We start from the raw sequence: 25,129 nt of genomic DNA, 5'->3' as shown, positions 1-25,129 counted from the left end.
GGTTAATCAAAAAAGTATGATAAAAGGAATTAAAAGTTACATATATAAATATATGTTTATATGCATATATATAAATAGGCTCTATGCACGGTGGTGTGGAGCCCAACATAGGGCTTGAGCTCATCACACTGAGATCAAGAGTCAAACACTTCTCTGAGCCACTGGGGCACCTCTATAAAACAATTAATAGTTTATGCCAGTTACAAAATGGAGGGGCCAGGCTTTCTTTTTTTTTTTTGAGCGTGAGCTGGAGTGTTCCATCTTTTTTCTCAAGAATTTTTGGTCTCAGTTTCCTTAGAGGCACTGGTGAAGCAGTCTGAATCCAGAATTCTTCTAGATTGTAATTTTCTCCAAATCTTGTAATAATTTTTTTCACTGTTAGTCCAGCCGATCTTAAAACATTCGACTAAGTGTCCATAGAGACTACAACTGTTGTTGTACACAGAGGTTATTGGGTGTTGGAGAACAGTGTTTGCATAAGGTATTTAATTATAGTAACAGGCATAACTGACATAAACAGATTTGAATACGAACACTTAATTGATTTAGCACAGAACTCAACAGGTGGAAGCAGAAGTGCGCAGGTGTCCTGCACAATAGCTTATTCCATTAGTGGTGAGCATTTTGTGGGGAAATAAAGAGATCTCTACTACCAAGGCTGTCACACGGTGGTCACTTAGAGAGCATAGGCTTTTTGTTTGTTTGTTTTTTAAAGATTTTTATTTATTCATTTGACAGAGATCACAAGTAGGCAGAGAGAGAGGAGGAAGCAGGCTCCCCACTGAGCGAGGAGCCCCATGCGGGGCTCTATCCCAGGACCCTAGGATCATGACCTGAGCTGAAGGCAGAGGCTTTAACCCACTGAGCCACCCAGGCGCCCCGTGTTTGTTTGTTTTTTAATTTGAGGCTCTTGCCAAGTTGGCTGTCTGTCTGAAGGACCTCCCTTTTTCTCTGGTCCCTACCAGAATCCTTGCTCAAGTGCATATATTTTAATCACAGTGGCCACCACCCCTCCCTTTCCCATCCTTGTCCTTTACCTCTGCTGTTTGTTTATAACTAAAATCTCTCCCACCCTCCATTTAAAATTTGCATAAAAATTCACCTCTTTCTAGAAGCCCTATGGATTGACTTGATGCAACTTTTATACTTCTGTTGATAATTTATGTTCTGTCTATACAACTTTAATGAAACAAAGCTTTGAAAACCTGAATTTTAATATCGGGTATGATGTCCTATATATAATAAGAGTGTAAATAGTTCTTTAGCCATATGAACTTAGGTAATAGGACAACCCCCCCCCCATTTTTGTTGAGATACAATTGACATACATAACAATTCTTGAAATGTTGAATTGTCAAAGCTCTTCACCATACCTTCCTTTTAAAAGGGTTAGAGGGAGGGGGAAAAATATGGTTGAGGAACTGGCCTTTTAGAATTTACCTTTCTAACAGTCCACAGGATATACTGTTAAAGAAAGCAAGAAACGTGTGTTTGTGGGATTTTGTTGTTGGAAAGCATGTTCTTGAATTGTATACATACAATCCTTCCCTTTGTAATGTGTAAACCCTTCAAGGCTGGGTTGTATGTTGTCATAGTGGATAGAGAGTCTGTGCTCTTGTACCATTTGAAGTAAGTAGCAGTTATTGAAAAAAAAAGTTGGCCAAAAAATCGACATCAGATACAGGAACAGCTCATAGCTGCTAACATCTTTTGATCCAGTTACCACGTGCTGTACACTGTCTTAAGCACAGTATGTATGAGATCCCATATAATTCACTCAACTGTTGGTATTCCCATTTTATGGATGTAGAAGCTAAGGGAAGAGTCCAATACTTGGCTGAGGTCATACTCGAAAATGGTTAAGCTAGGAATCGAATCCAGTGGGTCTATTTTCAGATTCTATGCCCTTAATTCATTTATTACAGCGTGGGTCAGCAACCTTTTGGAAACTTTTCTGTAAGAAGTTCTAGAAACTTAGATAATATATAAATTTTCTGTTAACCAAACTTAATGAAAAACTAAAAAATAATCCATTGTGGAAGTAGACTTTTGCCAAATTGGAAGTCTTGGGGAAGACCTCATTAGAAAATGAGAGAGACTAGGAGACCAAGCATGGTATTGTCTGCTACCCAATGAGAAAAATACCTGCTTACGCTGTGAACCCTTTCATTTATACGTATAACACCTGAATGAGGATGGTATATTTATCAAGCTCTCACATCGCATTGCTGGGCGACATCAGGAGCTCTTTTTTTAGGATGGCTGTCCATCTGTTCTTCTCTAGGGACTCCTGGATCTGTGCCACCGCCACTTGGCTGCTGGCTTCAAGAGAGCCTAAATCAGTGAGTTGCTCACACCAGGGAGAACAAACAGGCTCTTCTCCTTAAAGTGTCTGTAATTATATGACCATAATTAGAAATAAAACCTTCTTTATATAATTTGCAGCTCATGAGGAAAGACTTTCTGCTTACACACCATTTTCTCCTCTATTGTCTCCCATGCTGATCAGGAAATAGGTTACGTGGAGTAACAATAGCCCATTGAATCTAGGGGGGAGATGCAGATTCCCTGCACCCCCTTATTTTGCCATGTGGCCTTGGGGTTATCCCTGGCCCTTTCTCAGCTTTGAGTTTGTAGTGTTACACGATGTGGCTAATACAGCAATGTAGGAGTTATTGCAAGTGGCAACCTTAATTCCTGCTCTTAGTGCCTTCAAAAAGAGGTAACCTAAAAATAAATAACTCATGAGTGGAGGTACTAGTTTGGTTGCTTGTGGTTGGGGTTTGAGTTTGTTGTCATTATTGTAAACAATAACATTGCTTGGGGGATTCTACAGTGTTCAAAGAGATTTAGGTCACTGTTGATTTTTGCCTGATGCTTTGGGTTTGAGTAGATGCTGATTAATTCATGAGCCCCAACTGCAAGGTAGATGTTCAGTATTGATTCGATATGCCCCTGGTTGTATGCTGTTAAAAAGGACTCAGTTGTGAAATACTCCTAAAGCTAAATCAATAAGCTACTAAAGTTATTTTCCCCCTGTAAGTGTTTGTATTTTATCCCTTTAATGAAATGAGAAGGACTGGTAGGAATTCTGTGATCTGGACTGTTAAGAAAACTGGCTGTGTCTTTGGAACAGTATGCTCATATGTTAACCATTCCAGGTGAGTATAAATTATTCATATGTACCTCTTAGCTGAGGATGCTGAGGATAACTGACTTAATGGAGGAGACAACAGTTTTCTTTGGAAAATGATCATCTTTATTCTGGTGACATGGGTAGAGAACTTTGCTCAGAGCACACCCAAATACCACTAAAAATTTCAAAGGCTTTGAGACATAGTTCCTCATGGTGTAAGACTTCTAAAATGTCTGCAATTTCTGTTATGCTCATGGCCAGTAACTGCTAAGCAATTAGCTGTACTGGCAAAGGCATTAGGACGTTTTCTGCCTTGGCAATATTTTCTGAAGATTTTATTGAATTTAGAGCAATTTCTGGCTGATTTTTTTTTCCCTCAACATACAGGCTTGTCCAGAATAACAGCAGTCTTTATGAAATCATCATGGAATCCACTAAATTCAGTAGCTTCTAGACCTGTCCATCTCCTCTCCTTGCCTTCTCTTCCAAGTTCCTAGAATGGGCGGTTACTCTTGCTGTGAGGACTTCCTGACCATGCCTACCCCTTCCTTAAATCTTTACAGTGGTTTCTCATTTCCTTTTGCATCTACTCTAGCTGTTCGCCCCATGCATCAAAGCCAGTCACCAGCAGGCTCTGGATTATCTCGTTACTCTCATCTGCTACTTAGGTCCCCAGTTTTTTCATTCTCTCTCTCTCACCTTGCTTGTGAACTCATTACATTAGTCTTTTGAGCCATCTCCCAAGCACTGTTATTTTCTTAGACTCTCTTGTTCTTTTTTCTTCTGTTCTAAATAACTCCTGAAATCCCATCTTCTGTAAAAGTCAGTTTGAATTAAGCGGAGAATTGCTGATGGTCGTCTTTTCATCTTCCCTCACAATAATAGACCTCCCATAGCTTCTTCCTCTAATATCCACCCCCCATTATAAACTCACCTCCACTTCCCCCTTCCAAAATGACCCTTGCCCTTGACTTATGTGTAATAACAGTATATCCCATCCCTGTTCTGGTTACTGTTCCTAATTTAGAGACTCACATGGGGGGCGAACAAAGCGGGTTCTAAGGTCAACTGCCTGACTTGGAATCTGAGCTCTGCCACTTGCAGCTGTGCTCCTTTGGGCCCATTATTTGAGCTTTCTGTGCTGCAGTTTCCTCCTTAATAAGATTGGGAAAATCATAACACCTACCTGATATTGTTGAAATAATTTAAGCACTTCACACAGTACCCGGCGCAATGTAAGTAGGCAATAAATATCAGCTGTTACTATGATTACTTATTAATTAGGGGGGATGAAAGGCACACCACCACATTTTACACACATGTGTGCACACATATCCACACTTAAACATACATAGTTATATAGTTCCGAAAAACATTCAGAATTGTGATGTAACTTCATTCACACAATGTAAAGTTCACAAAATCCTGGCTGAGGTAAGGGTTTAGGACGTGTCATACCGGTTGTTTGTGCACATCTACTGAAGATCTGGCATTAGTAGTTTGGTCTTTGCTTAAAAGCACCAGAGTCCCATATGTATATATGGGCCCTTGTGTGCTTTTGAGTCCTAATGATTAGGGTGACAGATTTTCCTGAGGAAAGTTCCAAAAGCAGACACTAGTCACCCAGTTTAAATAAATGAAAGAGAAGTTACTTTTTTTAAAAAAATGATAGTGCGAAGGACAGCACCCTCTTTAAAAATGACTTGGGGCAGGACTGTTCAGATAAATCTGCATCTTTTTTTTTTTTTTTTAAGATTTTATTTATTTATTTGAGAGAGAGAAAGAGAGGGAGGGTAAGAGGGAGAAGCAGACTCCTCGCTGAGCAGGGAGCCCCATGCAGGACTGGATCCTGGGATTCCAGGATCATGACCTGAGCTGAAGGCAGTCCCTTAACCAGTTGACCACCCAGGTGCCCAATCTGCATCTTTTTATGCATACCCCATTAAACCATATGTATCTTCAGTACAGCTTGTATTTGGCATGAGAATAATTAATTGCTTTTGTTTTCCTAGTTTTGTTGCTTGTAAATATTCTGTTAAGGAATTTTATCAACATGCTGAAAGTAATCCTGGGCTGATCAGTATATCTATCTATCTTTCTTTCTTTCTATCTATCTTCCTTCCTTCCTTCTTTTCTTAATTTTTATTATTTTTATTTCTTTAGAGTGAGAGAGAGCAAGTGCAAATGGGTGGGGGGAGGGGCAGAGGCAGAGGGAGAGGGAGAGAAAATCTTAAGCAGGCTGCATGACCTGAGCTGAAATCAAGGGTCAGATGCTTAACTGACTGAGCCACCCCAGTGGGTGTATTTTCTAAGTAGAATACTTACCAGCTTATATTGATTATTTATATCTTAAAATGCTGACTGTAGGTGTTGGTGGGTTGCTTTTAAATTAATCTCTTATTCCTGATTTACCATGGAATGTATCAGTGAAACATTTATTTGGAAAACATAAATAATTTTAGGTAGGAAAATGGAATCTTCTTAAAATAACAATAAATGATTTAATGTACCAGTGTTGTTTGTTTGATATTGGAGGGCCCAGAATTATGTATGAAGTGTGCATATGACTAATAAAGTCATTTTATATGTGTGTGTGTGTGTGTGTGTGTGTGTGTGTATAATGACATTATTCATATCTGAGAGGTTGCTACTCTTGTTGGTGTAAAATTACTTGGATTTCCTTATTTTACTTTATGTAATTTCACAGCTTATATCATTTTAGGTTTTATTAATGCCTGTTTTGCAAAATAAAATTATTAGAGAAATTATGAAGGAGTATGGAATGAAAGAGGTGACCAGAGCTACACTATTTCATTTTGTAACTTTCATTTCTTTTCAAATGTAGATTTATTCCTAGTGATACAAATTGCTATTTTCTTTGGCAGGCACTAGAGGCAAGTCTATGTGAAATTATGTAATGTCTGAAAAGTTATATTCATGATTAATTGGCCTATCCGAGAATGTATTTGTGTGGAATAAGGCGATCATGCTTTTTATTTGGCATTGAGTTAAAGCGCCCCCGTTCAGATCAGGTTACTCTACAGGGCCTTTTGACTGAGAACTGTTATGTTTAACTTGATCTCTAAAAAGCGTAAAATGTAGATTCGAAGCCAAATATGCTGGAATTCATATTGTAACCAGAGTTAGTCTTCAGATAACTTCAAAAGCAAGCTCTTTCATTCTGTCATACCATAGTTAACAAATAGAGCCAGGAGATTTAAAAACAACAACATTATCATCTCTGTGGCCTCTGAACACACAGCCAGTCTTGATTATTCAAGGGTAGATTATCTGTAATGTCAAATAATAGTTTAAAATTCTTCTTGACCTTGACCCAAAGTGAACAGTTACACTGAATTGGTCTTTTTATTTATCTAAGCTGGACTACAGGAACTAGAAAATAAGGTATTTAAACAGTTGTCCCCTCCTCAGTGTCAAGTTGAGAAATGATAACGTCCATTACTACACAGTGATGGTGGACTTGATAACCAGAGACCAGGTTCTGCAGTAGTCCTGGAGCACAATGATCTTGGGAAAATTAACTTCATTTTCCACATCTGTAATGTGGAAATAATAGTAACTGCCTTCTGATATTTTAGTGGTTAGTTAAGTGTTTACCCAAATATCTGTTCTTAGTGAGAACTCTTCAGATGTTGGCTGATGCCAGTTTCTGTTGTTACTACTGCTACTAACTACTGTACCTACCACCGCATGAACTACTGCTGTCAGTATCATAATAGCAGCCCCTTCAGGGCATTCATTCCAGGGTTTTGCTTTATGGTAAACCCTCATACTGAAATGGAGAATCCTATCCCGACACTGAGTATGACTAATTCGGGGGTTACTGTTTAAAAGTATATTACTCGAAGGTGTGGACCACAGGTCAGCAGTATCAGTATCACCAGGGAGCTTGTTAGAAATGTCTGTGGCCCCGTTCCGGAACTGCTGAATCAGAATCTACATTTTTAATAAGATCTAGGTGTTTTGCTTGCATATTAAGGTTTGAGAAGCACTAATCTACATGATTTCTTGTCACCCCTCCCCCCCCAAACTATCTTCAAAATCATCTGAATAATTCAGAGATCACTACCAACTGTGGACAGCCAACAGTACCATATGAGCAAGGCCTTCACAATAGACATGTGGCAGGTAATTGGAAAGAGGGAAGAAGAAGGGAGAGGAGAAGCACCATGCCTGCGATACTAAATTGTAGTTCTGTAGATGGGACTGTGCTCACTGATTGCAGATTGTTCTTTGTTGTGACACTGATGGGAAAGAAGACTGAAATTGTATGGGCTGGTGTCTGTCAAGCTGGCTTTGGAGAGTTTCTTTTTAACTCGCAGTATCAATAGTTACTACACACCCCTCCTTTTCTCACATACACACACAGCGCAGTTCTCTTATAATCGTACTTTAATTAACTTTTTGGTGTCAAGATGATTCATTGGATGGGAGAGTAGTATTTCATTTACTGTTCTCTGTGTTGTTTGGCTGGTGCTTCCACCTTTGTGTGGTTTGTTTCCTCCCATGTAGAAGTTGTGAGGATATATACAAGGACACTGACGAACCATGAATTAGGAATGGTTGTGGAGGCACAGTTTTGTTTGTATTATCATATACTAGGGGATAAGGAAAAAATTCTCATTTCTTCCTTAAAGTGTGACCTTTGAATCCACTTTTTATTAGATGATTTGAAAAACAAGTTTAAGTTAAAACTGACAAGGGAAAATTTGATAAAATGTTAGAAATATGCGGTGGCACAACCTCAGGTGGTTAGAAGGGCCCATGTTCAGTGACTCAGCAATCTCATGTCTAGGAATTTATCCTGCACGTATATTTGCACATGCAAATGCACATATGTACATTTTTGTAGAAGCAGAAGGGTGGTAATAACCTTTATCAGAATGAAAACAGTTTAGTGTAACTCACTTTTGCTTTTCTTTTTGAAGATGCTGTATATTTGCATGTGCCAGGCCTATCCATGAATGTTTGGATTTGAATGTCCAGGGATTAGACATAGCTGGGAGACTTCTCTTCCATTCTGTATATCTTTGTACTTTATTTTTGGTAACCGTGTATATATGTAATCTTATTTATTTAGTTAGTTATAAGTTTTATTTGAGAGAGAATGAGCACAAGTCAGGGAGGGGCAGAAGAGGAGGGAAAAGCAGAGAATCTCTCAAGCATGGAGTCGTGTGTGAGGCTTGATCCCATGACCCTGAAATCAGAACCTGAGCTGAAACCAAGAGTCAGGCACTCAGCCGATGGAGCCACTCAGTACTACTCTATGTGATTTTAAAAACAACAAAATAAAAATAACCCTTTCACTGAAGTGATTTAAGCCATATCTTTTTTTTTTTTTTTTTTTTAAGTAAACTTCACCCCTGATGTAGGTCTCATGAAGATTCAGAGTCACATGCTCCACCGACTGAGCCAGCCAGGTGCCCCTCAAGCTTTGATTTTTAATACTTATTTTTTTCTTACTTTTAAGGCATGTTCATGTATATAAACTCATTTATGTGTCTGGGGCCTTAGACCTACAGTTAAGAGTAGGCAGTGAATGTAAATGGTGAATATTTAAAACATATAACAATCCAGGTGTTAGATGAATTCTTTCAGAAAGTAGGAGGAAACACATCCCAATTCATTTATGAGCTCACCATTACTTTGATACCAAAACTGTCCAAAGACATTACAAAAAAGGGAAACTGGGGGAAATTATTATCTATGACATAAACACCAAAATCAAGAAATATTGGCAAATCAAACAAATATATAAAAAGGGTAATATAAAATTAATCCAGAATGGGATTTATCCAGAAATGCAAGGTTGGCTTAACACTCTAAAATGAAGACAACATTTGATCATCTCAAAGAATAGAGGAAAAGCAGTTGACAAAACTAAAAATGTATTCATCATTAAAAAAAAAAAAAGAAAAACCTCAGCAAACTAGGAATAGAAGGAAATTCATCAGTCTGATACAAATCTTAAAAAAAACAACAACAACAACAACAAAAACATAGCTAACACCATTAGAAAGGACCAACCACTTCCTTTCTAAAGTCAGGAGTAAGATAGGTATGCTCCCGTTCATCATTTCTATTCAGTGTTGTACTGGAGTTCCTAGCTAATGCAACAAGGCAGGATAATGAAATGAAAAACATACAGATTGGGAGAAAGAGTAAACATGTTTCTAGTTTCACATCATGATTATTTATATTATAGAAAATATTAAGGAATCTTTAAGGAAGTTATTAAAGGTAGAGTGAACTGAAGTAATGATACAAGGTTAATAAATCCCATTGTATTCTGTATCGTAGCAGCAAACATTCAGAAATTGAAATAACATTTAGAGAAGCATCAAATAGTATGAAAATATATGGGGATAAATTTAGCAAAATATGAAAAAAAGTATACCCTGAAAACTAAAGCATTGTTGAAGGAAGTTAAAGAAGACCTAAGTAAATGGAGAAATACCTATGTTCATGGATTAGAAAACTCAGTAATATTATAAAGTCAGTACTTTCCAAACTGATCAATACAATTCCAGTGGAAATCCCAGCAGACTATTTTTCCTAGAATTGACAAGCTGATTTTTTAAAAATTATATGGCAGTGCAAAGAACCTAGAATAGCTAAAATCAATTTGGAAACAAAAGACCAAAATTGGAGGACTGATTGAGTGGGAAGAAGAAAATTCTCAGAATAAATGATGCTGGAATAATTGGATGTACATACAGAAAAAAGTGAATCTTGATTCTTACTCCACATACAAAAGTTAACTAAAAAATGGGTCATAGACTTAAAGACTAAAAACCATGAAATCAGAAGAAAATACGGTACAAAGCCCTTGCAACTTCGGAATAGGCGAATATTTCTTAGGTTGGACTTAAAGATTAAAACTGATAAATGGGACCTCATCAAAATTAAAAACTGATGTTTTTCAAAAGAAATTGTTAGGAAAATGAAGAGACAAACCACCACATGCAAGAAAATAGTCATAATACACATTATTCTGTATACACATACATACAAAGGACTTGTATTCAGTATACATATCTAAGGAACTCTTACATCTCAGTAAGACAACCCAATTTGAAAAAGATGTTACAGGGGCGCCTGGGTGGCTCAGTGGATTTTAAGCCCCTGCCTTCTGCTCGGGTCATGATTTTAGGGTCCTGGGATCAAGCCCTGCATCAGGCTTTCTGCTCAGCAGGAGCCTGGTTCCCCCTCTCTCTGCCTGCCTCTCTGCCCACTTGTGATCTCTGTCTCTCTGTCAAATAAATAAATTTAAAAATAAAACAAAACAAAATAAAATAGGTGTTACAGATTGTGTTCCTTGGCAGGCAGGTTCTGAGATAAAAGTTTTGTGTATAGGGTATTTATTAAGGGATGCCGTTAGGATTATCATCTGCGTTGGGAGGAAGAGTAACAAAGCTGCATCCATTTTGAGGGAGGAGAGCAGTGACGCAGCTCAGTGACAGCCTTGGCCGAGTTCATATGTAGCTCGGAGGCTAGATTGGCTCTTCAGGGCTGGACAGAATTGGGACAAGAGTTGGGTCAAGTTAAGCATGCCTTTATATATTTCTTTATCAGTCAGTGATGAGGACTTGTACCATTTGGATATGGGCCACCCCAGGAGGGAGCATGTCACATGTCCTTAGGTGACATGACTCTTCTGCAGCAGAAGCAATCCTTGAAGGGCATGACAACTGAAAACTGACAGCCTGGAGCATTCTCACTAGCTGGGACAACAGATTTTTCACTGTAAAGTGGTCTGGCAATAGATTGCAGTAGACATGGTGACAGGCAGAAGAGTCCAACAGAAACTGCACAAAAGAAGATACATGAATGGCCATTAAGCACATGAAAACATATCTAACATCATTAGCTGTCAAGGATATGCAGATTAAAAGCACAACAGGACATACCTAGGCACTGCCTAGAATGGGTAAATTAAAAAGACTGGCAATGCCAGCTGCGAGTCCTAGGAGTGTGAAATGGTACAGTCACCATGGACGAACTGACGACTTTTTATAAAGTTAAACATGCACTTACCATTATGACCCCGCAGTTCCACTCCTAAGTATTTACCAAAGAAAAATGAAAACATACATACAAAAAGACTTTTACACGAGGGGCGCCTGGGTGGCTCAGTGGGTTAAAGCCTCTGCCTTCGGCTCAGGTCATGATCCCAGGGTCCTGGGATCGAGCCCCACGTCGGGCTGTCTGCTCAGCAGGGAGCCTGCTTCCCCTCCTCTCTCTCTGCCTGCTTCTCTGCCTACTTGTGATCTCTGTCTGTCAAATAAATAAATAAAATCTTTAAAAAAAAAAAAAACAAAAAAAAAGACTTTTACACGAATGTTCATATTGGCTTTATTCATACAGCTCAAAACTGTAGAGTGCAAATGTCCATCAATAGATGAATGGATAAACTACTGTAGAAATATTGATACATAGTGAGATACTATGAACTATTAAAAGGAATCAACTACTCATATGCAACAGTATGGATGAATATAAAAAACATGAAGTCACAAAGAGTACACACTGTATGATGTCATACATGAAATTGTGGAAGAGCCAAAATAATGTATGGTGTTAAATAGCAGATCTGTAGTTGCCTGGGTCTGTCGAGGGAATGGGACTGCAGAAATGCTTGAGGGAACTTGTTTTTTGTTTTAACTCTGGTATAGTTAACCTACAGTGTTCTCTTAGTTTCAAGTGTATAATACAGTGATTCAGCGATACCATACGGTGCTCAGTGCTGATTAAAGTCTGCTCTAAATCCCCTTCACCTAGCTCACCCTTAAGGGAACTTCTCTGAGGTGACAAAAGGGTTCTGAGTTTCTGTTGTTGTGATAATTATATACATACATGTAGTGTCCAACTTTAAAAGGGTACATTTTATTATATATATATTACACCTTAGTGAAGTTGATTTTTTAAAAAAATAAAATTTAAGAAGAAAACAAATGGGGGTTTATGTTACTGAGAGATACTGGTTCTTTTAATTTTCTTTTATGGTAGTGTTTTCATCTGATTTTGGTATCAGTTATGCTGGGCTAATAACATTAGTTGAGAAATACTTCCTCTTTTTCTATTTTTTGTTTGTTTTATTTTTTTTTAATCAGTCCTGTAAGATTTGTATTGCATTCTTAAATCTTCGAAAGATTTCACCAGCAGAGGTGTCTGGGCCCGAGTTCTTTTCGGGGTTTTTTTTTTTTAAGTTATTAATCATTTTCTTTAATGGATTTAGAGTTACTCAGATATTCTTTTTTCTCTTGTGTTTTATTAATTTGGTCTATCAGTGAAGTTGCTTATTTGAGTTGTCTAGTTTTTTGGCATAAAGCTCTTCCTGGTATTTTCCCATCATTTTTTTTTTTTAAAGATTTTATTTATTTATTTGACAGAGAGAGATCACAAGTAGGCAGAGAGGCAGGCAGAGAGAGTGAGAGGGAAGCAGGCTCCCTGCCGAGCAGAGAGCCCGATGCGGGACTCGATCCCAGGACCCCGAGATCATGACCCGAGCCGAAGGCAGCGGCCTAAACCACTGAGCCACCTAGGCGCCCTTTTCCCATCATTTTAATGTGTTCAAGATTTGTAGTGATTCTCCCTACTTATGTCTTATTTTGATAATTAACTTTTTTCCTTTTCTCGATTAACCTAGTTATGGGTTTTTGTTAAAGTTAAGCATCTTCCTGCCTTATGACCCAGCTGTTCCACTCCTAGGCATTTACACAAGAGAGATGAAAACACATGTCCACATAAGTACTTACTCAAGAATGTTTGTAACAGTTTTATTCATTTTCTCTCTAAGCTGAAAACAACTTAAATGCTGATCATCTATAGAGAGAATAAACAAATTTTTGTTTATTAGTTAAAATACTTAGCAGTAAAAAGAAATGATTTCTTTTGAAATAATTTTGAAAAATTTGAAAAATTTTTGAAAAAATTTTGAAATGAATTATTGATATATGCAGCAATGTGAATGACTATGACAATATAGTGAGTTGAAAGCAGCTCCACAAAAAGAATTCCTTGTTTGGTTCCGTTTACATGAAGTTCTAGAGCAGATCAAATCAAACTATGGTGGTAGAAATTAAGAGTAGTGGGTGCTTGGGAAGGAGACCGGAAAGGACTTGACTGGGGAGGGGCCGGAGAGAACTTCTGGGATTATGCAGTGTTCTGTATTTTGTTAGAGATGTATGTTTACATGAGTATATGCATTTATTCAAAACTTTGAACTGTCCATTTCATTATATGTGAAATACACATTAAGTTAGTTGTACAACCGCATGAAAGTACTTAGTGCTACTGAACTTTCCAGTTAAAAATAGTGGTACATACTATGTTATGTATATTTTATGATTTCAAAAATGTTAGAGTGGATGTGAAGGTTCAAAATGGGCAAACATTTTTAAAGTATTTATTGTCTCCCATAACCACATACTGTTCTATTCTTTATTTACCATTTATATACTAAAATAAAAATGTAATTTGGGAAACAGTGAGCAAGTACCAGGTATGAGAAACAATGTTAAATGTATATATTCGGCAAATATTTATCAAACATCTACAGTGTAGACTTTGTCATTATGTGTGCTAATTTAGGTAATCAAACAAGGATCACCATCAAAAAGCTCACAGTGTACGAAGCTTTGACTTAAAATACGCACAGAAAAAAAGATGTCACAAAGCTTTCCTCTACCTACTGAATACCCTTTAGTAGGCTTCATTCTAGGAAATTGAGCTTAAAAATCTTTGCCCCTGGGGGGAAAACACAGGACATCTGGTGTTTCTCTTCCTGGCCTTGCTGTAGCTTGCGTTGGCAGGGGGGAGGCTTATGTTGTGTGCGCTTCCCACACAGCTTGCAGTCATGCCGGAGCACCAAAGAGCAAAGTATCACCAGTAGTGTCATTTAAGTGCTCGTGGGGTACCTGACCCAAAGCATCAGTAGATCTAGAACCTCCACCACAAAGAAGTTAGGGAAGAGTCCAAAAAAGCAAGGTCAGTAATTACCCTAACAATTCTCTTTCCCTGCTGCTTATGACTACTGTAATTGAAAGGGTCAAAGGTAGTCTGAAAGTGAGGAAAACGAAAGCAGAAAAGTCAAGGGCATGGAAACTCTGTACACCAGATGGTTTATGTGCCCACAGGGCAATTGAGAATTAAGTGTGGTAATGGAATTACACTACTTCTATTCGTTCTGTGACAACAAGCACTTGGAGTACCAATTATATTCTCCTTGGCATAGTTGGGTGCTGAGTAAACATTAGCAACTTACTGAATAGTACATAGCATCTTAACTGACATAAGTCTCTGAATGCAGAAAATTGTCAGGGTGCTGGTGATGGTAATGATAATATTGAGAAGCTGACTAACATGTGACTTTTCTAGTTAGTTAATTGCTACCTATCTGTGTCTCCTCTCATCACTCTACTTCCCTTTTTGGATCTAATTACAATAAATTCAGTAGCCTGTGTCTCTGAGCAGTTAGTGCAGGTTTCTCTTAGTGGAATTGGTAATGAGAATGGCTGTGATTCACACTGTACCTACATGGGGTATTCGGCACCCCATCTAGATTTAAATGAATGCCTTGGGGCAACCAAGAAAGCCAATTTTCTTATTCCAGCTGTATGATATTCTGGAAAAGGTAAAACTATGGATACAATGAAAAAGATCAGTGGTTGCCAGGAGTTAGAGGGGAGGAAATGATGAACAGGTGGATGTTTACGGCAGTGAAAATACCCTGTATGATACCATGATGGTAGATACATGTCAGCATAAATTTTTCCAAGCCCATAAAATGTCTGACACCAAGAGAGAACCCTGATGTTGTCTGTGGGCTCAGGTGACTTATGTGACGTTCATTGTAGGTTCTTCACTTCTAGCAAAGGTACCACTCGGGTGTGGGGAAGGGAGGGATGTTGATAATGAGGGAGACTACGTATGTGTGGGTCAGGGAGATTGGGGAAATTTCTGTACCTTCCTCTCAATTTTTCTGTAAACCTAAAACTGCTCTTAAGAAAAAAATAGTTTGGAAAAAAACATTAAGGATTTGTGACACTTGAATATGAATTGATTTTAAATTCCATTTTTCAAAACCTAGAGTAGAGTTTATCTTACATTGCTAATATTGTGACATGCTTGCCAAAGAGAATAGTTTGTAAATCCTAAGCAGACTTCCTGTAACCATGTGTTGAATTTCCAGCTGTGTTGAATCAGACTTTGATCCCTCTTAAGAAGATAAATGCAGTATCTGCAGTTTCTAATGGTAAGGGTGGAGGAGGGACGTTCAGATGAAATCTTAGAAGCCAAGTCCCTGTCCAGATAAGAAATTAAAGACGCTGGGGAAGGCAATTGTTTCACTGGGTTCCCCACCCTCTGCAAATTTGTAGGCTTTATCTCCAAAACCAAATAAATAACAACAACAACAAAAATGAGATGCTATTGTTAAATGCAGTATGCCAGATTAGATTTGTTTCCTTCCAATAGAATCCCTTTCCTTAATCAGCACTCTTATAAATGGCACACCTGCCTAATTAGAACAAGTTCTAGAGTATATACAGTGTGAGCATTTCAATTAGCTCCACACAATTGATAACTGTTGGGGCTGATATTCTTAGAAAATCTTTCCTTCTCTCCTTTTCTTATTTCTTTGAGGCCAGGCTTTTACTGTTTTTTGGCTTCTGAATCAGCTTCTGACTGTGGGCATTTCCCAGTATTGGTCATTGATACTGTTTTTTTTTGTTTTTAAGTGATTCTTCAAATGAAAAAAGAAGTGACATATTTATGAATATGTATAGAGACACTTTTAAATATTTTTATTTTATTAGATTTAATTTACTTGTCAGTCTTAAAATACAGAGAACCCTCTTCACCGTGACAAGGAGGTAAAATATAGCAGTCCCATTTAAGATCTCCATACATTAGCAATAATAAATCCTTTTGCCCAGAGTAATGCAGAAACTCAGTCCAGAGCCAGTGGGGATAATGTAGTGCTCCCTCACAGAACCAATTACCCACAGAGAAGTATAATGAGCAGAGGAGGTGATAGAACAAAAATCTATATGGCGAGTGTAAAATTAGGATAAAATTGTTGCCTGTGAGAAGTCTTATAGTATCTCCAATTACCTTCTGGAAGAAATTATTTAGGCATCTATTCCGATCAAAATTCATAATAGAATTGCAAGAATAGCCTTAGAATAAAGCAAAAAGGTCTGCGACTGTAGAGAAAATGGCAACAGACATGTCACAAACAAGGTTCTCTTGTGCCCCTGAAGGATCTGAAGGGATCTCAGGATGGCCACGAGGGTGAGCCAGTCCCCAAGCCTTCCTGCAGAGGCGTGGCTGTAACTGACCACAGTTACAGCACAGGCTGATGGGAGCAAGATAATGCTCTTAAAATCCAAGACAATTTAGAGCATCACGGGAAGTCTGTACTTTCAGAGTTACTATATTTCCAAAGACTACATCTTACAGCAGATTGCCCTAAAGGGAAATGCTGAGTGTGCGTGATCTATATCCTAATTAGGAGTGGGCTTGATCAGTTGAATGAGTGGGTTAAGTGGCAAGAAATGAAACCTAATTCTTTATTAGATAAGTGTCAAAAAAAAAAAAAAAAGAAAAGTAAAACCAGACATTTTTCAACCTCTGTGGTACTTGTGCTATCAGTTGTGAAGTTTGTAAAGCACCAAAATTTGTAAAATATTTTTGATAGATTGAACAGATGCATGCTCTTGTTATAATTTTCTTATTCTCACTTCAGTGTATTCATCTTCCTTGACTCCTACTACTACGTTTTTTAAACTTATATTCTTTCTTGAGAAGGGTAATAAAGCTTGGGAGGCTCACAGTTAGGTACTAGCCACTGGGCTCGGCCCCCGATGTATTTTACATACAACCTATAGGGACTGTCACTGAGCCAGATCATTTCCTCCCAGCCGATATTTAAATTTTGGTTCTATCTTGTCAGGTTATACCCAGAAAAGGACAATTATGCGCAAACAGTCATTCATTATAAATGATTAGAGTAGGAAAAAAGCCTTTAGATTGGACAGTGTTGGAAGCTGCCTTGCCATTGACAGTTGCTTAACGTGTCCTATTATAGTTATTAAGGACACATATTAAAGAACAGTAGTCTTTGGGACCTTGTTGAACCAGAGGAACCCCTTCCTAACCTAAAAGCAGTTTGTTCATTTGTTCATTTATTCCACAAATGCACTTTGAAGCTGGAGCTACAGCAGTGAACTAAGTCTGTGACCTCAGAACGGAGCTCTGATAGTTCAGTAAGTGAAACAAAATAGACAAATGATACAGAATGTGTCAGGCAGTGAGGAATGCTATGCAGAAAAGCACAGCAAGGCCAGGGGGGTCGGGGGTGGTGTTGGTGGAATGCAATTTCAGAGAGACCGGTCAGGGATAAGCCTCTCTGATAAGGTGCTATCTGAATCTGAGCGCCAAAGAAAATGAGGGACTAGCCGTGGTAGAGTGCAAGAGCAAAGGGCTTGCAGTCAGCAGCCTGGGACCCTCGGTCTTGACAGCCGTGTGACCTTAGGGAGGCGTTTAACTGACCTGTAAAACAGACAGAAAAAGCCACAATCCTGTCCCATGTTTGTCACTTGTGAGACACTCGAGGAAAGCATTTTGGTGAACAGCAAAGCATGACCTAACCTCGGATTGCAGGTAGGAGATGATAAAAGGTACAATTTGAAGAGATGCATATGGACGAGCCTTCAAACCCTTTTCTATACAACACGCCTTGGAGTTACCGAATTAAGTTGTCTGAGCTGAAGTGTAGAGAACACGCTCTAAAAATGAACTGTTTGATACTTAGGTATAAAGGATTTATATTCATCTTTGTTTACTTTTGTGGTATTTACAATTTTTATATTTGTTTGAGCTTTTCTTCCTTCAGCATCTTTTTCTTTGACCTTTCCTTTTAGTAAATCAGGCCTCTTGGCTCTCAGTGGACACATTTTCTATCCTGTTCATTTACTCCCTGATTAATTCGCTTAAAAAAACCCTGTAACAACCCTCTAAGATTAATATTTATCATGGGGCACAGAGTCAAAGTCTATTATAGGCTAATTCTAAGCTCCACAACAATTCATTTGTGTTGATGTTTGTTAAGGACTTGAAGTTGTTTGTTGTTTGTTCTTTTTATTTTTATAGCTGAAGTGAATTTTGCAATGATAATATTTAAATAGAGCTTTATAGTGTGCAAAGAACTTTCACACACATTTGAGCTTTTAGCAACCACAGAGCTAGACAGTGTGGACACTGTGGTGCCCTTTTCCAAAGAAGGAAAACTGACTCAGAGATGAATATTTAAATCCAGGCTTTACAACAATCCAGGTATGAATACACGAATGAAATATACTGAGTTGCTTTTCACAGTAGGAACTAAAATGGTGTGTTTTTTAAGTAGATTCAAGAACGTTCTAGATGACTCTTGGAGATGAATCCATAGGGATAATGGAAAGAGAGGGCTATGTCCTTAGTGAGTGGAGATCATGGCGACAAAACCTTTTCTTGTGTCATTGTCAAAGAGGATGTGCACCTGGCTCCAGTCTAGCATGAACTTTCATTTATTTTTCTCCACTTACTTAGACTGGCAAGATTAATAAACATGTGGTTTCCTTCGAGGCAGAAACAAAAGCAGCCATAAGCAAATATAAAACATCTCAAAATGAATTGTCTTGGAATTAAAGAATGTTTTCTCAGAAAACATTATTTAATTTTGAGATCGAGGGTCCTGAAGACTTATTATAATATGTCTTTTTAAGTATAATGGAATCAATAAAAAAAATTAAAGCAGAGCTGGGAAGAGACACAGAGATTATCCAACCATGGAACCATCCAAATATGTGATCCGGAAAGGGCCCCCCAGCTTGAGGTTGCCTTGTCTTCTGTGGCATCCTCACCATCCTGTTCCAGCCTCCCCCATGGTGTTTTCTAATTGTAGGGGGCCTTTCAGAAATCATCCATCCTGTGGAGACTGTATGATTCCACTTATATGAGGTACCTAGGATAGTCAAATTCACAGAGGCAGAAAGTAGAAGGGAGTTAATTTTTAGTGGGGACAGAGTTTTAGTTTGGGTAGATGAAAACTTCTGGAGATAAATGATGGTACTGGTTGTACAACAATGAATATACTTAATGCCACTGAACTCTGTATACTTTAAAAATGGTTAAAATGGTAAATTTTGTGTTATGTGTATTTTACCACAATTTTAAAAATAAAGGAAGCAGGAAAAAACAATCCATTCAATATCTGGACATTTCTTTTTCTTTCTTTCTTTTTTTTTTTTTTAAGGTTTTATTTATTTATTTGACAGAGAGAGAGATCACAAGTAGGCAGAGTGGCAGGCAGAGAGAAAGAGGAGGAAGCAGGCTCCCCGTTGAGCAGAGAGCCAGATGCGGGGCTCGATCCCAGGACCCTGAGATCATGACCTGAGTGGAAGGCAGAGGCTTAACCCACTGAGCCACCCAGGCGCCCCTGGACATTTCTGTTATATTAACTCCCTCTAGGATAAGCCCTGTTCAGGTTTTGCTCTCTGGAGCCGTGAAGAGCACATCTAGCCCTTTTTCCTGGGATGAAGACATCCAGCTTGTTCCTTCCCAACCATCTGTTCAAGGCTGACTAGCCCCAGTTCCTTCAGTGGGTCATCCTGTTTTGTTTTATTTTATACTTTATTTAAATCATTATCAGGGGGCACTTGGGTAGCTCGGTTTAGCATTGGCCTTCGGCTTGGGTCATGATCCTGGGGTCCTGGGATGGAGCCCAGCATCCATCTCCCTGCCCAGCAGGGAGCCTGCTTCTTTCTCTCCCTCTCCCTGCTGCTTCCCCTGCTTGTGCTCTGTCTCTGCCAAATAAATAAATAAATAAAGTCTTAAAAAAAAAAAGAAGGAATCATTATCAGGATAAGGACCATACATTGTGATTGGTAGATTAGCCTTTTAAATCTCTCTTAACCTATTGGTTCTTATTCTGAATCTATCCCTCTCTCTTCCTTGCTTGTTCACTCTGTCTCCCTTTTAATTTATTTGTTGAAGAAAACTGGGTCATTTGTCCTCAAGAGTGTTGGTACTTGCATCCCCCTGCTATACAGATTGACAGTTCCTCTGTCCTCTGTATTGCCTGTGAATCACTAATTGGATTGAGATACTTTATTTTATAAATGCATGTAATCCAATTATATAATAATCCAATCCTTCTAGATCTTTTTTAAGAGTGGAGGGGGTACTATTTTATACCCCCTTCCCAGTGTTTTGTTTGGTAAACCGTACACATGCAGAAAGATTGAAAGAGTAATAAAATGAACTCCCATGTAACCTTCACATAGATTTGCCAACCTTTAACATTGTTAATACATGGACAAATACACAGTTTTTCCCCCCAGCATCTTTTGAGCTTAAGTTGTAGACATCTTGACACTTCACTGCAAAATATTTCAGCACATAATTGCCAAGAATGAGGGCATTCTCTCATGTGAACTCAGTTGTGTTGACCGAAGAAATTTATGTTCTGTTCAGTTTGTATATTGTCTGCTATTTAGTGTGTATTTCCCTAATTTTATCCAAGTAATGTCCTTAATAGCTGTGGGTAAAGTTTTTTAAAGATGTATTTATCTATTTATTTTAGAGAGGGGTGGCAGGGAGGCAGGCAGAGTCTCAAGCCTACTCCACACTGAGCACTGACCCTGAGATGGGGTCAAACCCAGAGTCTGGCGCCTAACCCACTGCACCACCCAGGCGCCCCCAGGGTAATTTTTTAAAAAAAATCTAGAATCCATATAAGAATCACAAACTGGGTTTAGTTTTTGGGCCACTTAAGTTGCCTAAATTGGTTCTGCCCTTTATTGGGTCTTACGTGACATTGGCATTTTTTGAAGAGTCCAGGCCAGTAGTTTTTCAGCATGTCCCTAAATTTGGATTTGCCTGATTGGTTCCTTGTGGTTAGATTCTGAGTGAGTAATTCCAGCAAGAATCATGCATAGGCTGTGCTGAGTCCTTTAATGCCACACTTGGGAGGCACATAATGTCAGTTTGTCACATCCTGGTGATAGGTTTGATCACTTGGATAAGGTGGTGTCTCCATTGTAAAGGTACCTTTTCACCATTGTAATTAATAAATACTCTATAGGATAGTAGTGGTTGCTTTTAAAATAGCTTTAAAAAACATGTGATTGGTCATGGGAGAAATTGGATGGAAAAGATTATGAACACATTAGGAAAGAGTTATTCCCACTAGTGGAAAGATAATTTTAAATGTTTGTTTTTCTGAGAGGAGAAAAGGTGGGGGGTGGAGGAGTAAGTACTGAAGGCGAGAAATGGGTTTTAATGAAAACAGACCTGTGTTTGAGTCCCAGTACCGCAGTTGAACTTGGGGCAACTTTAAAAAAGTTACCTCACTTCCCAGATCCTCAGTTTCCTTCGAAAAATGGGTATAATAATAAATGTTCCTGGCAGGATTGTTGAGATGATTAAATGAGATAGTATAAAGTGGCTTCTAGCCCAGCAGCTACACTAGGACCGTCGATTGCTTGGGAGATGAAGAGGAGTAGTTTCCTGAGCAGGTTGCAGAGTTTAAACCTATCCATCATGGGTATTAATTTTTGAGATTAATTTGAAATAGTTATGTTGGTAAGAAAATGTGATCAACAGGTTAGGTGCCTTTGTGAAATTTCAAAGAAAGTGGTTAGGAATTAGGATGTTTGGTTTCATTTGCAGACCTCTTAAATATGATTTGTCCATGGTAGACTTGTCTAGGATTGAATTGCCATTTATTTGTACCTCTTTCTGATGGCAGTCCATTTTAATCTATTAACAGGGATTATTTTCTGAAACAGTTTATATGAAGCCTGATTGAGAATAGTGAATCATAATAATTTTGTGACCCATTTACATGCATTACTGTAAAAGTTTCATTTCTTACAAGTGACAATTTTTTAAAGTTAATTAGACTCGGCTATACTGAGGTTAGCAAAAAGTGCCTTGAATTATCAATAATTCAGCAGGGCAGACATTTCTGTATAATGCAGTGGTTTTATAGAGTATTGTGAGATAGTTATCCCTAAAATAAATGGTTGTGAGCATACATCCGCATGGTGGGGTTCACTTGAATGTAGCGTGAAGTGATAGCATCTATGCTTTCTATTATTGGACAGAGTGTGGGACATCAGTCTTTCTGGCCATGAACTACTAGCAACCTTTGTCCTTTGTGTTACCTTTAGTTAAAAACGAAAAATGAGCATGAGTGCTGGCTGATGGCCATGTCTTTCTTACAGCTAAAAATTCATCGGGGAAAGAAAAATGGGATTGCAGATTTGGATTTGTTTCATTGCATGAATGATATGTGACATTTTGTAAATTATTTATCACCACAAGGATGGCAGCAATGGCTTGAGCATTGTTATATCAAATGAAAGCAGGAATCCCATTAGTACAAGGACTGGGTTTTAGCTAGAATCTATCAAGGGAATGTTGTCACTTTAAAACCAGATTGTTCTTTTAATTGCTATTTAAAGGAACAAAAGTGTTCCCAAGGTACTACAGTTGAGCAGTTGCAAGTAATAACTATGGATCCATAATTATGCAGTGCTGATTATCTGGCATTTAAAAAATTGTGGCTGGAGTCAGTGACCAATTTGTTGTAGCTTGTCTTTTTGGGTTTTTGTAGTACAAAGTGTTTTATACTCTGCTTTTTAACTGGGGCTACAAAACACATTTGCATAGCTACTTCAGAAAGTAAAGCCTGTGCATATTAAAAGAACAAATTAAACTGAAAATAAGGGCAAGATAATGAACACATTGTAGGATGAAATTAACAATCATATTGAACAATTTTGCAAATCCTCAGTCATAAGATGAATTCTGGTTTTTGATGACATGTTTTCACAGTGAACCAAGACATTTGTTGGAATCATTATAACCATTTGAAATAGTATCTTAAAGATGAGGGTTTCTTCTTTTAACTGGCATATGTTTCTTCCATTTATTCAGTTAACATATATCTTGAGTGCCTACTGTGTATCGGGCAGTGTATTAATTAGGCATTTGGGATGGAGTAGCTGAATAAATGAGGTTTATTCTATGCTGATGTATATTTTAAAAGTTAGACCTTGCAAAATCTCATTTTTTAATTTACATTAAAAAAACATGTATGATTATGCTAACTTTTCCTGCCCTGAATTTTTGATTCATGAGATTCAAATACAAATACGTTATAGTTACATTCAGATGGCTAGAGACAACATGTGTGAAGGCTTGGAATATGCAATAAAATTTTAATTTTCATACGGTTTTGGCTGTTCAGAATAAATGTGACCAGATCTGTAGGCAGAGTCAACTATTCATACGAATGGGAATATTAGCATTGCTGGTAGCCATAAATAACGTTGGAGACACTTTATACATTGTTAAAAGCAATTTCCTCAGTGAGAGCTAAAGAGTACTAGGGGGTTGGACAAATGTTTTGTTGTTTCTTTTATTAAAGTGGGAATGTCAGAGATTGAGAGTTTATCTCCTTTGTTTGACATGGTATGATTTACTTTTGAAGACCTTGGTGCCAGAAAGTTCTTGTTAATGATCTTTTGAGCTTCCCAAGTGATCCTACAGAATTTTAAATTTCTTGCTTAGTTCTGACTCTGTTATTATGTCACCTAAAACCTTAACAATATTTTAGGTCAAAAATTTAATAGATTAAATAATAGTAACCTGCACTAAAACAGTTGATAAAGTTGAGTAAAAACAGTCTGAAATAACAACTAGATGATATTAATAAATTATAATACTGAATAGATGAGTCCATTTATTATAGGCCTTTAAATTAGAGCAGTGATTGAGATTTCGAATGAATCTTTTCTTTTCTTTTCTTTTTTTTGGAATAATTTCTGTACTCAGCATGGGGCTTGAACTCATGACCTTGACATTAAGAATCACACACTGTCCCGACTGAGCCAGCCAGGTGCCCCCAAGAGGATCTTTAATAATGTTCATTTTAGGAAGGTTATATAATCTATATATGTCTTAGGTTTCATTGGTTTAATAAGAATTCCTTCTGAATCTTAAATACAGTATTTAGGTAATACTTTAACATCAAATAATTAAAGAGTTTTTAATCAGAAAATGTTGATTGGATACCTTATTTAGCAGGTTTTCCATTGTTAAGAAATATGTAAGAAGCTTTGACTTTAATGTTTTGTTGTTAATTTTGAAATGGAAAACTGATAGTATTTTTTCATTTTAATTTTATCATAGCCCCGTGCTGATCCCATTCCGATATGTAGCTTCTGTTTGGGGACTAAAGAATCAAATCGTGAAAAGAAACCAGAAGAACTCCTCTCTTGTGCAGATTGCGGCAGTAGTGGTAAGTTGGTGTTGTTTTGAATGCGGGTATACGGTGTCTCCTCTATAGCTACATGTTATTTATAGACCTATCAAAACTGCATTTGTTTTTTAAAGCAATTATTTGGTTATCGCATAGTTTCTAAATTTAAAAAGTAAATGTAGGGAGAGGGGGAAAAGTGAGTATATTAGCAGTGACAAAGATATTTATGTTTATATAATGCTCCATATTAAGCTTTGATTTCATAGCAGCATTGGTAATTCAGTTTGGAGTATTTTACATTGCAGATAAGTCCAGTGTAGAGATTTCTAGGCTTTCAAGCTGAGTACAAGTAGAATCACTTGTTTTCTATAACCCTCAGTCTCCATTTAAGAGGTCCTCCAGTTGATATATGTGGTGTTTCAAGTCTTGACACCTACTGGTGAAGTGTAGTATTACAACCCAGCTCTGTGTGGCTCTAAATGAAAGGGACAGTGTTCTGGAAACTTCAGTGACAGAATCAAGAAATCATCAGGCATGAAAAAGACTCAGATTGCCTAGAATACGATAGGAAAAGAGTGGTCAAATAAGAGGTGATGTTGAACTCAAGGAATTGCTAGGTGGAGACACTGGATTGACCATTGGCCAAATTGCAGTAC

General features: G+C 37.9%; 1 protein-coding gene across 1 annotated transcript in view; it reads left to right on the top strand.

Annotated features, from left to right (window-relative positions):
* The window catches only part of KAT6B (lysine acetyltransferase 6B), a 185,858-nt gene that overhangs the window by 93,959 nt on the left and 66,770 nt on the right, over window positions 1–25,129 (top strand). Inside the window, exon 4 of the mRNA XM_080823740.1 lies at window positions 24,404–24,512. Within this exon, the coding sequence (XP_080679866.1) occupies window positions 24,404–24,512 (109 nt within the window). The remainder of the gene's footprint in view (window positions 1–24,403; window positions 24,513–25,129) is intronic.

Source organism: Martes martes (genome assembly GCF_963455335.1).
Source record: "Martes martes genome assembly, chromosome: 14".
Lineage (NCBI taxonomy): Eukaryota > Metazoa > Chordata > Mammalia > Carnivora > Mustelidae > Martes > Martes martes.
Note: the sequence above shows the minus strand (reverse complement) of the source record. Positions and strands in the feature narration are given on the sequence as shown.